This window comes from Pituophis catenifer, unplaced genomic scaffold, assembly GCF_029215685.1.
Source record: "Pituophis catenifer annectens isolate HBS135680 unplaced genomic scaffold, rPitCat1.0.hap2 SCAF_3, whole genome shotgun sequence".
In the NCBI taxonomy this organism is placed as follows: Eukaryota; Metazoa; Chordata; class Lepidosauria; order Squamata; family Colubridae; genus Pituophis; species Pituophis catenifer.
The window spans coordinates 93,011,661-93,026,119 of NW_027256883.1; the positions used below are offsets into that span (position 1 = coordinate 93,011,661).

At 43.5% G+C, this 14,459-nt stretch overlaps 2 protein-coding genes across 2 annotated transcripts in view; one reads left to right on the plus strand and one right to left on the minus strand.

Moving 5' to 3' along the window:
- Positions 1–102: 102 nt before the first annotated feature.
- FASTKD3 (FAST kinase domains 3) lies at positions 103–11,168 on the minus strand. The gene is given in 8 exon segments (XM_070939123.1): positions 103–291; positions 4,158–4,272; positions 5,058–5,127; positions 5,916–6,090; positions 7,060–7,139; positions 7,740–9,197; positions 11,058–11,099; positions 11,102–11,168. Coding segments are annotated over 8 exon segments (2,109 nt in total). The 5' UTR covers positions 11,154–11,168; the 3' UTR covers positions 103–174.
- Positions 11,169–11,831: 663 nt separating this feature from the next.
- MTRR (5-methyltetrahydrofolate-homocysteine methyltransferase reductase) overlaps positions 11,832–14,459 on the plus strand; it is a 33,510-nt gene continuing 30,882 nt past the window's right edge. The window contains exons 1-2 of the mRNA XM_070939124.1: positions 11,832–12,143; positions 13,294–13,451. Of these exons, the coding sequence (XP_070795225.1) occupies positions 13,308–13,451 (144 nt within the window). The 5' untranslated portion in view covers positions 11,832–12,143; positions 13,294–13,307. The remainder of the gene's footprint in view (positions 12,144–13,293; positions 13,452–14,459) is intronic.

Consider the following 14,459-nt stretch of genomic DNA (forward strand, 5'->3'; position numbering starts at 1 on the left):
TATTTTTCAAGTTAACATGATATTAAATCAATCACATTAGAAAAAAAAAATAAACTGAGGTGCGTTTGCACTTTCTCTCCATGAAAAGACAAAAATATATAATAGGATAAAACACTGGGTTTATTTAAATCTTAATTTCTCAAACACAAAATCAACAATAGCCTTCATATACATTTATTTGGATTCAGCTTTATTTTCATGAAAGCTATAAAAGTTAGGAAATACTTTCTTGTGTAGGTATTCCAGTACATCATTTTTGTTGTCCAGTGGGTTAAACTCAAAAAATGGGATCTGAAATATAAAGAAATGCAGGAAACATTATTCAAATAATTATGCAGAGATTAAAATATTGGAACAATTTTATCCTAAATTTTCTTTTCTAAAAAGGACATGAACAGGCCTATCACAAAAGGGCATTTGATCCTTTTCATTTACTTTCTTTACCTGATTAAAAAACAGCCTTGTTCCTGTCCTGTTCCAATATTCTTGATAGTCCTGTCACCTATCCTTTGCTAACTATTGATGCAAAAATGGCTCCAGGCCTATGGCACAACAAGAATGCGATGGCAACAGGTCCTTGAAGGACTACTGGGGATTTTAGTCTTGAATAATGGCTGTCTTCAAATAAAGCTGAAATGCTAAGTGCTAGGACAAAATCCAATTATACTCACTGGGAAGAGATCATCTAAGAATTATGGACATAGTTTAAAATGAAACACTCAATTTAAATGAAGACAATCCCAAAGGCAATCTTAAAGGAGGAGAAAGAAAGATTCCTGTCTGAAATTTTGAACAGCTATTTCTGGTCTAGTACTGAAGCTAGTACTGAACTAGATGTTCCAGTGATTCAATATAATGGCAATAATGTATATACTGGTATTAAGGGCTGGATAGTAAAATATTGCTTTGAAACATACACTTATTTCATTTCATTTCATTTCATTTATTAAATTTTTATACCGCCCCTCTCCCGAAGGACTCGGGGCGGTGAACAGCCAGGATTAAAAAACATACAATATAAACATTAAAATAATTTAAAACATAATTAAATCTGTAATTGGCTTCCCCCAATTTAAAACCCCTTACCCATAAAATTAGCCAATTAAAAAAAATTAAAAAAAAATTTAAGCCAGCCCGGCTTGCTGAAATAAAAAAGTCTTCAGAGCCCGGCGAAAGGTCCGGAGGTCCGGGATCAATCGTATCCCTGGGGATAGCTCATTCCAGAGGGCAGGTGCCCCCACAGAGAAGGTTCTTCCCCTGGGGGTCGCCAGCCGACATTGCCTGACAGACGGCACCCTGAGGAGACCCTCTCTGTGGGAGCGTATTAGCCGGTGGGAGGCTATCGGTGGCAGAAGGTGGTCTCGTAAATAACTGGGCCCTAAGCCATGGAGTGCTTTGAAGATGAGAACCAATACCTTGAAGCGCACCCGGAAGACCACCGGAAGCCAATGCAGCTCGCGCAGGAGAGGTGTTACGTGGGAGTGCCATGTCGCTCCCATAAGTACCCGTGCGGCTGCATTCTGCACCAGCTGGAGCCTCCAGGTGCTCCTCAAGGGGAGCCCCATGTAGAGAGCATTGCAGTAGTCCAGGCGGGAAGTGACGAGGGCATGAGTGACTGTGCATAAGGAGTCCCAATCCAGAAAGGGGCGCAACTGGCGTATCAGGCGAACCTGATAGAAAGCCCCCCTGGCCATGGCCGTCATATGCTCTTCTAAAGACAGCCGTGCATCCAGGAGGACACCCAAGTTACGCGCCCTCTCCGTGGGGGCCAATGTCTTGCCCCCAATAGCCAGCGATGGCACCAGCTGGCTATATCGGGACGCTGGCAACCACAGCCACTCAGTCTTGGAGGGGTTGAGTCGGAGCCTGTTCCAACCCATTCAGACCCACACGGCCTCCAGGCACCGGGACATCACTTCAAGGGCATCATTGGGCTGGTCTGGGGTGGAGATGTACAGCTGGGTGTCATCAGCGTACAGATGGCACTGCACCCCAAAATCACGGATGATCTCACCCAGCGGCTTCACATAAATGTTGAACAGGAGAGGCGAGAGGACCAACCCTTGCGGCACCCCACAAACCAGGTGCCTTGAGGTCGACCTCTGCCCCCCAGCCAACATGGACTGCAACCAGTCAGAGAGACAGGAGGAGAACCACCGTAAAACAGTGCCTCCCACTCCCAACCCCTCCAGCCGGCGCAGCATGATACCATGGTCGATGGTATCAAAAGCCGCTGAGAGGTCTAATAGGACCAGAACAGAGGAGCAACCCCTGTCCCGAGCCCTCCAGAGATCATCAACCAACGCAACCAATGCCGTTTCCGTGCTGTACCCGGGCCTGAAGCCGGACTGGAACGGATCTATATAGACGGTTTCATCCAGTTACTGTGGGAGCTGTCGCGCAACCACACTCTCAACAACCTTCGCCAGAAAGCGAAGGTTGGAAACTGGACAATAGTTTGCCAAAACAGCTGGGTCCAGAGAGGACTTCTTGAGGAGGGGCCTCACCACCGCCTCTTTCAAGACAGGAGGCAAGAAACCCTCACTCAAGGAAGCGTTTATAATCCTCTGGAGCCAGCCTTGTGTAACCTCCCGGGTAGCCAGCACCAACCAGGAGGGACACGGGTCCAATAAACATGTGGTTGCGTTCAACCTCCCCAGCATCCTGTCCACGTCCTCGGGGGTCACAGGGTCGAACTCATCCCAGATAACATTCTCAAGACACACCTCGGACAACCCGCCTGAACCCACCCACTCAGAGTCCAAGCCTTCCCGAATTTGAGCGACTTTATCATGCAGATAATGCGCAAAATCCTCAGCACGCCCTTGCAAGGGGTCTTCCCGCGCTCCCAGATGGAGAAGGGAGCGGGTCACCCTAAACAAGGCGGCTGGGCGATTATCTACCGATGCGATAAGAGCGGAAAGTAGTTACACTTCGCCGCTTTTATCGCCACTAAGGAGGTCTTGATATAAGACTAGCCCTCCAACTACTCTCTAGGCGTCTTTTCCGGCGCTTCATCTCCCTCAGCTCCTCGGAGAACCAAGGAGCTGGGCAGATTCGGCGCCGGGTCAGAGGCCGCAAAGGCACGACCCGATCTAAAGCACCAGCGGCCGCCCTATCCCAGGCGGCCACCAGGTCTTCCGTTGAGTCGTGAGCCAGAGTCTCAGGAAATGGCCCAAGCTCCATTTGGAACCTATCAGGATCCATCAGGCGCCTGGGGCGGAACCATCTAATTGGTTCCGCCTCCCTGCGGTGGGGTGTAGCGGTCAGAAAGTCAAGTCTAAGGGAATGGTCTGACCATGACAAGGGTTCAATGACTATATCCCCTGTATCTAGGCCATTCAACCACTGACCAGAGACGAAAACCAAGTCCAGCGTGTTTCCCCCTGTGTGAGTAGGGCCCTGAATTAATTGGGTCAAGTCCATGGCCGTCATGGAAGCCATGAACTCCCGAGCCGCCTCAGATGTTTCACCGATGGATGGCAGGTTGGAATCCCCCATGACTAAAAGCCTGGGGGTATCAACCGCCACCCCGGCTATAACGTTGAGGAGCTCGGGCAGGGCCGCTGCCGCGCAGCAAGGAGCCAGATATGCAATCAGCAGGCCCATCTGCCTCCCATGGCCCCACTTCACAAGGAGAGACTCACAACCGGCTATCTGAGGTACAGTGGCCTCCCTAGGATCAAGACCTTCCTTTACAATAACCGCCACCCCCCCCACCCCTACCCTGGGCCCTCGGCTGATGAAATGCGTGGAAACCTGGTGGGCACATTTCTACTTAATTTCTATTTAATTTGTAGACTGCCTTTATTATTTTTACAAATAGGTAATGAACATATCCAACACACTTTTCTCCTCCTATTTTCTCCACAACAATTCTGTGAAGTGAGTTGGGCTGAGAGAGTGAATGGCCCAAGGTCACTAGATTGGCTTTCATAGCTAAGCCAAGACTTGAACTCACGCTTTCCTGCTTCCTAGCCTCATGCTCTTAGTTCACTCTTTAGCTATGAGACCAAGCACAAACAGTCTGGATCAACCCTCAGAAGTAAACATTTCTATGAACAAAGGGCCAGTATGGATCTCCAAATATAGTTAAATATTTGAAGAAGGGTGTCCTTCCTCTCTCTTGAAATATGTAGCAGAATTATTGAATTTACCTGTACAACCACATAACCAATGAGCTTCAGATGTCTTTGCTTAATGGATTCTTTCCCAAGAAGATTGTGACTATTAGCACAAAATCTCTTTTCATCATCAATGCAGAGAGCTATTCTGTAAAATCAAAATATTGTCACTGCTTCAAATTCAAAATGTCAGTGCAGACTTTTCTAACTACTTATAGCTAAGAATATACAATGGTATGCAATAACCTTATGTCTACAAGTAAATGTAAGTCCTTGTGCTTCTTTCTGCATAAATATGTATGACAAAAGTTGGTCAACCCCTTTCACTCTGACACACACTTGAGAGAACTGTACAACAAGCAAATTCCAAACAGCCAAGTTAGCATTAGGGGCATAAACAGGAACCTAGACTGATGGACAGAGAGATTGTGGGTTTCCATTGGCCTTTTGGCTGTTGTGTGAATTAAAAGTAGTTTGCTAAGCAAAGCAAATCCATGGACATTTTTGGACTAGAAGCATCTGCCATAGCAGTAAGGTGTGAACAGGGATTTCTTCCTTCTGAGCCTAGCATGATGGATTTGCAACAGTATGGAAAGGGAAGAGGCCAAAATGTAGCAAAAACACCAGCTTGACTTGAACATTAAAAAGTATGCAGTAATTTCTCAGGTATTGAGTAAGACTAAAAAGGCTCAGAACTCTTGGACCACAATATTGCTAATATTCTACCAATGTTAGCACTGCTCTGCTTCTTCTATCACAATCGGAATCAACCCCATAAGGAAAAAGTGGAATAAACTTTACAAACATAAACATAAACCAAATACTAGAAATATTTTTTTTAATTTTTTCATGAGAAAAGAAAAACTGAAAAAGTTTCTTCAGGTTTGTGAACTTGCTTTGGAAAACAATAACCGACCGTCCAGTTTTCCTTACCTTTCGTATATCTCATCATGTGCGTTGACTGGTAGTACAAATCCTTCTTCGTTGAGCTTAATCTCAATATCTTATATAGAACAAACAGAAAGAAAATAGCATTCCTCACAACTATCCTTTTCCTGAATTTCATTCATTTTCATAATTGAATATAAAAACTTATTTTTAATCAATGTGCAACATGGATAACTGAGGCAGCCTTGCTGTTTGTTAAATACATTTAACTTGGCTAGAAACAAACATAGCTGTTGTTGAAAAAAGAATTCTAAGAGAATACTAAAATTCCATGAAGATGAGTGGCTGAAAAAGGAGGGGGTAGAAGGCTTCAAAGAAATTGTCTAGGGTTCTTGCACCAATGAGATGATGTATTGTTTCACTTTTTATCCCTGCCATTATGTCCCCACCTCCACTCCCAATTAACTGCATGGAGGACCAAATCACTCTTGCTGGAGTTCTGAAGGTATAGTTTGCAGAAAGCTCACACTGAATGAACATTCATAGTTTCCACAACTTTAGTGAATATTCCAAACAAATACTCTAAAGAACAAACAAATCCCAACAACATGAGATAGAAAATCATGAGGCAAATTACCCCAGTGGAAACTATTGCCTAAATCCAAAACAAATCCCTGCAGTCATCTAAAGGCCTAGCAGAACTCACAGAGATTTCCAAAAGTTAATACCAAACTATAATTTTTAATGTGACACAAGGGGAAAATAATCAAATATATTGCTGGAGATTAACCTCATCCTATGAATTACTCCTTGAAACATGGCCATTCTATCCATTCAATCCTGAAAAAAAGTGCATCTAAAAACTGAACACAGCTATCAGAAAAGGAAACACAGTTTGCTCACCTATAGTGTAGTGATATGGTGTCAGAACATTATAGACAAAATATTTTTGGCTCCCTAAGAGGTCAATCATGCCAGCCTTCACTCTGTTGAAAAGATGAAGATCAACCTTGGATTCTAATGACTCACATCTAGTGTAAAAGGACTTGACTTGGTAGTCTAGGGATAGCCAGGGCTTCTGTAAAGACAAAAGATAAAAATTTAAATCAATTTTATGCCAAGTTGCTTCCTGCCAGTTAACCAAACAAATATGAATAAATACGCAATTATTTTTTAAAGTGCACCAATGAACTGACAACATAACAAGGCACACAATGCTGGAAGAATAATGACGAATAAGGAGGAGAAGCCACATCAGAGAAACCACCACATCAGAAAACCTATAAAATAGTATTGGCAGGCTCTTATTTTTCTCTCCAGTTAGTATAAGGCAGGGGTGTCAAATTCAAGGCCTGGGGGCCAGATCTGGTCTGTGGGGCCGCCCTGGAAACAGTGAAGGACCGGCCTGTGGTGCCTCTGCCAGCAAAAAATGGAGCTCACGAGCGTCATGTATGGCCCTCACGAGCTCCGTTTTCGCTGGCATAGGGTTGCAGAGGCTGTCCCAGCTGAAAACGGAGCTTGCAAGGGCCATGCATGGACCCCCAAGCTCCATTTTCACTGGCAGAGCACTCAGGCCACCACATGCGCCCCTGACACGAGTGCTGTCATGCTGGCCATGCCCACCCTAGCCCCCCCCCAAGGTCAAATAAAACCCTGATGTGGCCCTCAATGAAATAGAGTTTGACACTCCTGGTATAAGGCAATGTAACAGATTTTCCAGATGCAGATGTCATGCCCTGGAATGCTTCTTTTGGGTTCTTGCTCCAGCATAGAAGTGCTATAATGGGAGCAGAAGTTCCCTCCACTGGTATAAATCTATGTGAACACCTTCATCCTATATATCTTATGGCCGTAAGGGGTATATATTAACCCCATGGGACTACAGCCTAAAATGCTAGCAAAATTACTGCTGATATGGAGGATTACTAACAAGCAACATTAGTATATTTGTCCAATAGTATTATGAAACACTTACTAGTCTGAGTAAAAATGTAGATGCTGGCATTTGCTTAACTATTAATATTAATCACCATCAATAATATCATACCTTATAGTATGGACACTCCAGTTGAATGGTTAAAAACAGCTGAGTCAATTGAGAAAGAATCTTCGATCTTGGTGTTTCAGCTAAAATGGAAATAACCAGAGAGGCATATCATCACACAGCAATTTAAAGTTGTTTGCTCAACTTTCATTTATTTACTAGTATTTATATGCCACTCCAACCACAAAAGATTCTTGAGTGGTTTACATTCCCTTACAATGTTAAATCATCATTCTCATCATTAAATAAGAATTACGAGTACTCTAATGCCAAAGAAAAGCAAACATTATAAAAAAATGCTTTAAAGGGAGGGGGCACTCACAACAATTCTATTCCACTCTGGAATAGCCACATTTTGATAGTTGTCAATCAACAGAGTCAAACCAGTCTAAGCTTGGGGCAGGGGGAAATTGTCCAAAGAAGGTGCCATAACTGAGAAGACAAATCCATGTGATTCCTGAAGATAACATTCTCTAGAGCAGAGTCCTCCAATGTTTCCAGTTTTGTGGAAACCGCTGCTCATGCAAATAAAGATGCACGCATGCATGTTCACCGGTTGTTGTGAATGCCTTGCTGAAGCCTTGTTAATTTTCATTTAAAGAGTACCTATGGCTCCTACAAACTATTTGAAAACAACTGTTAGTAAGAGGACTATTATAACAGAAATGGGTTTACTTGCTTACCTTGCAATTCTTGCAGAAAAAAGGGGCTGAACAGTTTTTCCATAAAATTTAGCGGGTAGCATTTAATGAGAATGCATGAATGAAGAAGTTTCAGAAGTTCATGAGGCTCAAATTCAGAAAGTCGCATACTAACGAACCTTTCAACCTGCCGGAAGAAAGATGGAGCAGACGGGGGCAAATAGTTGAGCTTCCCAAATGGAACAACCTGCTCAACAATCTGAGAAACGGTGAAATTATCAGCACTGTAGACAAAGGTTTCTGCCACTGCATTGAATATGGGTTTGGAAAGAATGCAGAGTGTACTGCAGTACTGCATGGTTTTGGAAATTGTGTTGGGATGCATCACAAAGGCAAATTTAGTAACATGTCTTTCTAGCGCCTCTGTGAAACCCTGGTCAGAGCATCTGAAATGAATGAATGCTTCCAGCACATTTATCATTTCATCATCTGTAAAGTATGGGATATAACATGATGCATGCTTACAAAGTTTTATTATCAAGTTATTGACTTGGGCTTCATCTAAAACAACCAGCGCACTTAACACTGTACTTGTCTGTTTGGGAGTGAACTGGCAACCTTCCATCTCTGCAAAACTGTTCATTTTGCTTAACAGGTTCTGGAACAGGTTCATTTTTCTACCTACACACAGCTGCAGAGTTCTGTATACCAGGACCATTTCTTCAATCTTCCAGTCCTCAACATTTGTACTCTGAATTTGATTCATAATTTGTTCCGGCATAGCATGTTCTGATCCTCCAAGATTAAATAAACCTTCTCCAAGAATACACAAATTTTGTATAGTCATTTGTCGCTTATCAAGACGTTGTTGGCTCTCTGACACCAAGCAAACCAACAAGGAACTGCAAGGATCCACGTGCAACTTTGTCAAAGCATTTAGAGAATTTACAAGAGCAGAGTCAGATAAATGTGTAGATTCTTTTTCCAACCGCAAGCAAAGTGATTTGAACATATCATTTTCCATCAGCAACTCGGGACTTTTCATTAAGCTGTCCTGTAGCTGGACTTCACCCAATCGCTGAAAGATAGCTGCTACCATGGTGTCAGATAAATTGTCCAAAGTACTCACGAATTTGAAAATATCTTTGTATGAAGACCATTGGTTCAATTCCTTCAAAAATATCTGTTCACCTAATGTCTTGCTATTAGATTTTAAATTGTTATTGGCCTCTCCAAGATGTAGCATTGTTTCCACAACAGGGCTAGTATGATTTTTTAGTTTCACATGGTAGTTTCTACATGAAGTGCACAGGAACTCTCTTCGGTTTTCCAATATAGAAGAATCAAAGTAGCCGACTGCGAATTGCCTCATTTTCTGACAGAAATGGCTGAAGGCTCTGCTTCCAGTTAGCAATTGTTTGCATGTTTGTATATTCGGAACATATATGTGGAAAGACCTGACAATCATAAAAGCCATCTTAGCTTGGCAGCTGACATTGCCTGAAAATAGAAGAAAAAGTTAATAGATTGCCTTTTTAAAGAGTTTGAAATGATAGACAAGTGGCAGCACAGAGTTCACATCAATGTCTTAATTCTGTGTGAGTATGATATGGTTAACTAACTAATTCAACTCAGAAAAATACCTTAAATATTTAACATCTGAAAATGTATGTTTGAAAGTATTATGAATAAGGCTAACTGAAGTTCTGAAACTGGAATAAGTACCATAGTTGGATAAGATGTCCAGCTGCCAAGGAAGAAATTTCAATCCTGCTCCCTGTCGGTATTGTGATGGTAAAAAAAAAAAAATCAATTATGCAAAATGCAATACATAAACAATTGCAAATGTAAATTGTATAATTTTTTGTAAACATCAATTACAAGCTCAAGACCTTTTATGTAAAATATGACTACTGTGAGCTCTTTCCTACTCCTTGGCCAATGCGTTCTTCTCGGGTCCTCAAGGTAGAAAGGAGGAGGAAAGTGGCAAACTGCTGTCCCCAGAACAGTCCTTTTATTGCAGCTGGGAAAAGAAATCAGCAAAGTTGCTGCTCTCACACAAGGGCGACGGTGTAGACCGGGGGTCCTCAACCTTTCGGACCTCAGAGACCACTAAGTTCATAATTTTAAATCCCACGGACAACTAATATGATCTGCCTAATGACCAGCTGGGTGGGTGTGGCTAGGTGGTCATGTGACTGGGTGGGCGTGGCCAACTCTATGTCACTCACATCGAGGGGCGCCTTGTCTGCCTCTACTCACCCCTCCCCTGCCAGTCACTCCTCACCTTCCCGCCCGGGCTCCTTAGGGCCCCAACAGGAAGCAGTTGTTGGACCTAAGCAGCCACCACAAGAAAGAGTTGAACTAAATTGGCTTAGTTCAAATTGGATCTGACCGAGAAGGAGGCTCAGCAGAAGCATCTCACTGAGGACTACGAGCATAGGCTTTCCAAGCAGAGGGAAGACCTGTGGGAATGCAAGGCCAGGTACCGTCACCTTGAGGCTCAGCTGGCTGAGATGGTCAGTCAATTCCAGGCCATGATGCAGTCCCATTGGTACAAGGCCCTCCGCCTTTTTGCCACCAGCACAACTTCCCTCCAGCCTTCGCCCAAAGCCCCACAGCAGGAGGCTGAAGCAGACCCCAAATCAGAATTTCTGCCCCCCTCCAACTTGAACAAAAAGACCCCGAAAGAGGAGACTCTCTGCAGCAACCCAAACGTTCATTGCACGTATCCGGTCATGGGGCCGTAGTTTGAGGATCCCTGATTTAGTGCAATATAAAAAAATGCAAATAATTTTTTTGCAGGCCACCAAAATTTTCTCACGGACCACCAGTTGGTGACCACTGGTGTAGACCACCCCTCCGGCAGCAGCAACAAATAATAAAGCATATCACCCATAGAACCCATTAATGCAGGGGTCTCCAACCTTGGCAACTTTAAGCCTGGTGGACTTCAATTCCCAGAATTCCCCAGCCAGCTTTGCTGGCTGGGGAATTCTGGGAGTTGAAGTCCACCAGGCTTAAAGTTGCCAAGGTTGGAGACCCCTGCATTAATGGATTAAAGAGGAGCGCTTCCGCCGAGAAAGCAAAATTATCCAAGGGGAAGACAGTCCACGATCCCAAACTGACCCTTTCCAAAACTACCTGGTCTGTTTTTACTAGTAGCCAGTAATCGCAGGACCCACCGGTCAGAGAACCGCAGTTCCCAAACTTACAACAGCGCTCACCCAGTGCAAGCGGCGCGGAACTGCTCCCCCGAGGCTTACCAAAGGCTACTTAAGAGGGACTTAAGCAAAAGCAAAAAGCGGAGCGGGAGGCAGTGCAGTCCTCCGATGGGCTCCACGTGCAGGCCATCCTTACCTTCTACCTCGGCGATTTCAAGGTTCCACTTCTGGGGAAGCGCGGTGACCAATCGGATCCCGTCTTTTCATTTTGTGCCCACCCTCCTGCCTTCATTGATTGGCTCGCAAAGCCCACCTCGCCCTTTTCAGCGTGACCCTGATTGGCTTTTTTGCAAATAGTTCGTGGAGATAAGAAATGGACAGAGGAACACTACGCTGCCGGGTGATTTTGCTGGTGAATGATACGTTTGGAAACCGAAATTCATCGGGTTGAAAAAATTCCTCAGCACTTCAGAGGGTGGAACTCATGATAGATTATCATTAATTTCCATCTCTGCATTGCAGGGGTCTCCAACCTTGGCAACTTTAAGACTTGTGGACTTCAACTCCCAGAATTCCTCAGCCAGCTTTGCTGAGCAAAGCTGGCTGAGGAATTCTGGGAGTTGAAGTCCACAAGTCTTAAAGTTGCCAAGGTTGGAGACTCCTTGGGCTATTGCAAGCAAGACGACCCAGCCCCTCCTGCTGTTAATACCAATTATGCATGATACTTTTTTTTCTAAAAATTTTGCAAAAAAAAAAAAAAAAGAGGCTGAAGCTCATCTGGGAATGCAAAGTGTTTCATTATTTGCATTTCGAAGAAGTGCGCGGGATGAGACGTTTCTTAGGGAGGCCCCTGTGTCCTTTCCCTGGTGGAAGCTAGAAAAAAGTTAGAGGAAAAAGATGGTCGCCTCTTTATATATTTGAACATTAATCTACTTTTTTTAAAAAAATGTATCCACCCGGTCATGACTACTGAGTGACAAGAGACAGAAAGTGCCCCAGGCAGAATCAGCCTATTCTGGAAGGATTTCTGGAAAAGCGGATGCTCCACTGCTGGTTTCCTTCGAGGCAAAACACTGGAAAAGAAAGACCAGAGGTCTCTTTTTCGTGCTGTTTCCCGTCGGGTCCCTTTCTGACCGCGGCCGGATTAATTACACTCCCCGATCCTGCGATCCGGCGAGGATCTGAGTCCCGGAGGGCTCAAAACTGGGCGGCACACGTGTGATCGGAGGCTGTGGCAACCTCTTCGTGAACACGAGCAGCTGCAGCTCTGCTTAAAGGAGAGGTATTTTTCTCGTGCGCAGGGACGATTTTTACTTTTGTATCCCGAAAAGATAAGACGGGTTTCCAGTGTGGAATTAACCTGCCGGGGGAGATCCGGCACGGTCTGGCTGGGGGACTCTCCTCCAAGAGAGCCCACCTGCAGGGACTCACCACTTGACCCTCCCCACCCCCAGGTATATTTTCGAAGAACCGAGCAAAGTTGTCTCTAAAGGCATTTGAAAACCATAGCTGACACAGACACACACACGTACGGTGCCCTTCGGAGTTGTGCTGCTTTCTAATGTGACTGGGCGGCTGTTCTTTTTAACTTTCTGCATTGTTGCTTGTGTACAGTAAGCGATTCACAGCAGTGGTGGGTTTCAAAAAAAATTTACTACCGGTTCTGTGGGTGTGTCTTGGGCGTGGGAGGGAAAGGATACTGTAAAATCTCCATTTCCATCCCACTCCAGGGGAAGGTAACTGCAAAATCCCCATTTCCTCCCGATCAGCTGGGACTTGGGAGGCAAAGAATTAGATGGGATCAGGGGCAGTCAGAATTTTTACTACTGGTTCTCCAAACTACTCAAAATTTCCGCTACTGATTCTCCAGAACTGGTCGGAACCTGCTGAATACCACCTCTGTTCAGAGCCTTCGGAAATGGGGAGGAATGTAAGGGAAACGAACAAATGCAGGAGCGGCTTCCATTGGTGCAAAACGTGGCATGCTTTAGTAGAGGTCCAGGTTAAAAATCTGCCCTCGTTCAGATTGTACTTTTCCATGTACAATCTATAAAGCCCTCGATGGGCCTTACTGTTTGAGACGTGCCCTAGGCACCTTCCTGCCTGCTTTCAGGGATATATTTATTGGCCACGTGGGAATGTACTTGATCCCCATTCCCTGTTTTTGCAATAGCAGCCAAGATGCATCTCTTCTATCAGGCCTTTATTTGCCCCTTTTAACGTTACTTTTTCATTTTTGTTTTGTATTTTATTTGCTGTTAACTGTTTTGAATAGACGACTAGAATGCTTAATAAATGTAGGTGCTATGCATTAAGAATTTTCCTTCCTCCAGTATTTTCCTGTAAAACTAAAGACAGGTTGGTATAGAAAAGGGTTGCTGTGTCTGTTCAATAGAGCACGTTTTTTTCTTTTCCTGCCCCTCCCCCCTCAGTTAAACCTTGAAAAATGTGTTGTGAAAGAAATAGAAGATTTCTGCTGCTTTATGCAAGTCAAAAAGGACAGGCAAAAGCCATAGCTGAAGAAATATGCCAGGAGGCAAAGGAACATGGATTTGAAGCTGATATTCATTGCATCAGTGAATCAGAGCAGGTGAGACTGTAATATTAAGATCTATTTTTGACAAATTAAAATAAGGTTTGAACAATTTGCCCTTTCTCTTCTACTCTTTTATCTAAATATTCAACTGATTCCTTAGAAATCAAAAAGTATGATTTGTGGGTTTTTTTCCTCCTCAGTTGAAATTATGAAATAAACTGTTATACTGTCAATTGTTTATACAGACCTGTCCACAAGTCTTATCTTTTTTTCAAAGAAAAAAGGAATCGGAGAAGGAGAAATAAAGTAACAAGGATATTTTTTAATGCATGTACATGTATTTCAGTTTCTTCCTCAGAATATTTTAAAAAGTCAAGATTAAATTTAGAAAGGCAGTGACTAGAATTCAATCTAATTTCTTTCTAATCCAGAAATAGTATATTGTACTGAATATAGCCTATGTAAAGTATTGTCTTGGATATCTAATAACTAGAAATGATTAAATTGTAAATGATTAAATTGTAACTATGCCTGTACTCCAATGATGTGTATATTCTAGTGGTTGATCTAATCACATCTAGAGACATGCACGTTATTAGCCAGAGACTTTTTCAGCTACAGTCTTTGAAAGCAGACAGGCTATCTATCAGATTGATTTTGTCTCTATGTTGGGCAAAAATCTCTCTGTCAAACATCCCTGTTGCTCTCAAAGAAATTAGGTGGAAAAAACCTTTCTATCATTCAGAACGATCATGTTTGCGAGCTTACCAGCCAACAGTCACCTTTAGCAAGATAGGTAGCATGCAATTTTGATAAATAAATAAGCCAGCAAACACAAATGTTTCTGAAGGTGGAAAGGTTTTTTCCTGCTTGTCTTCCATTCAGAAAGTTCGCATTTGCTGACTTTCTGACTCAAAAGCTAAGGAATGCAATGTTTTTGGAGGGCAGAAAGCTGGAAAAAGTCTTTTCTACCTTTCAGAATTCAAGGCTATGGTTTTCCCAGTTGCAATGTATGGCTGTGAAAGTTGGACCATAAGAAAGGCTGAGTGCCAAAGAATTGAG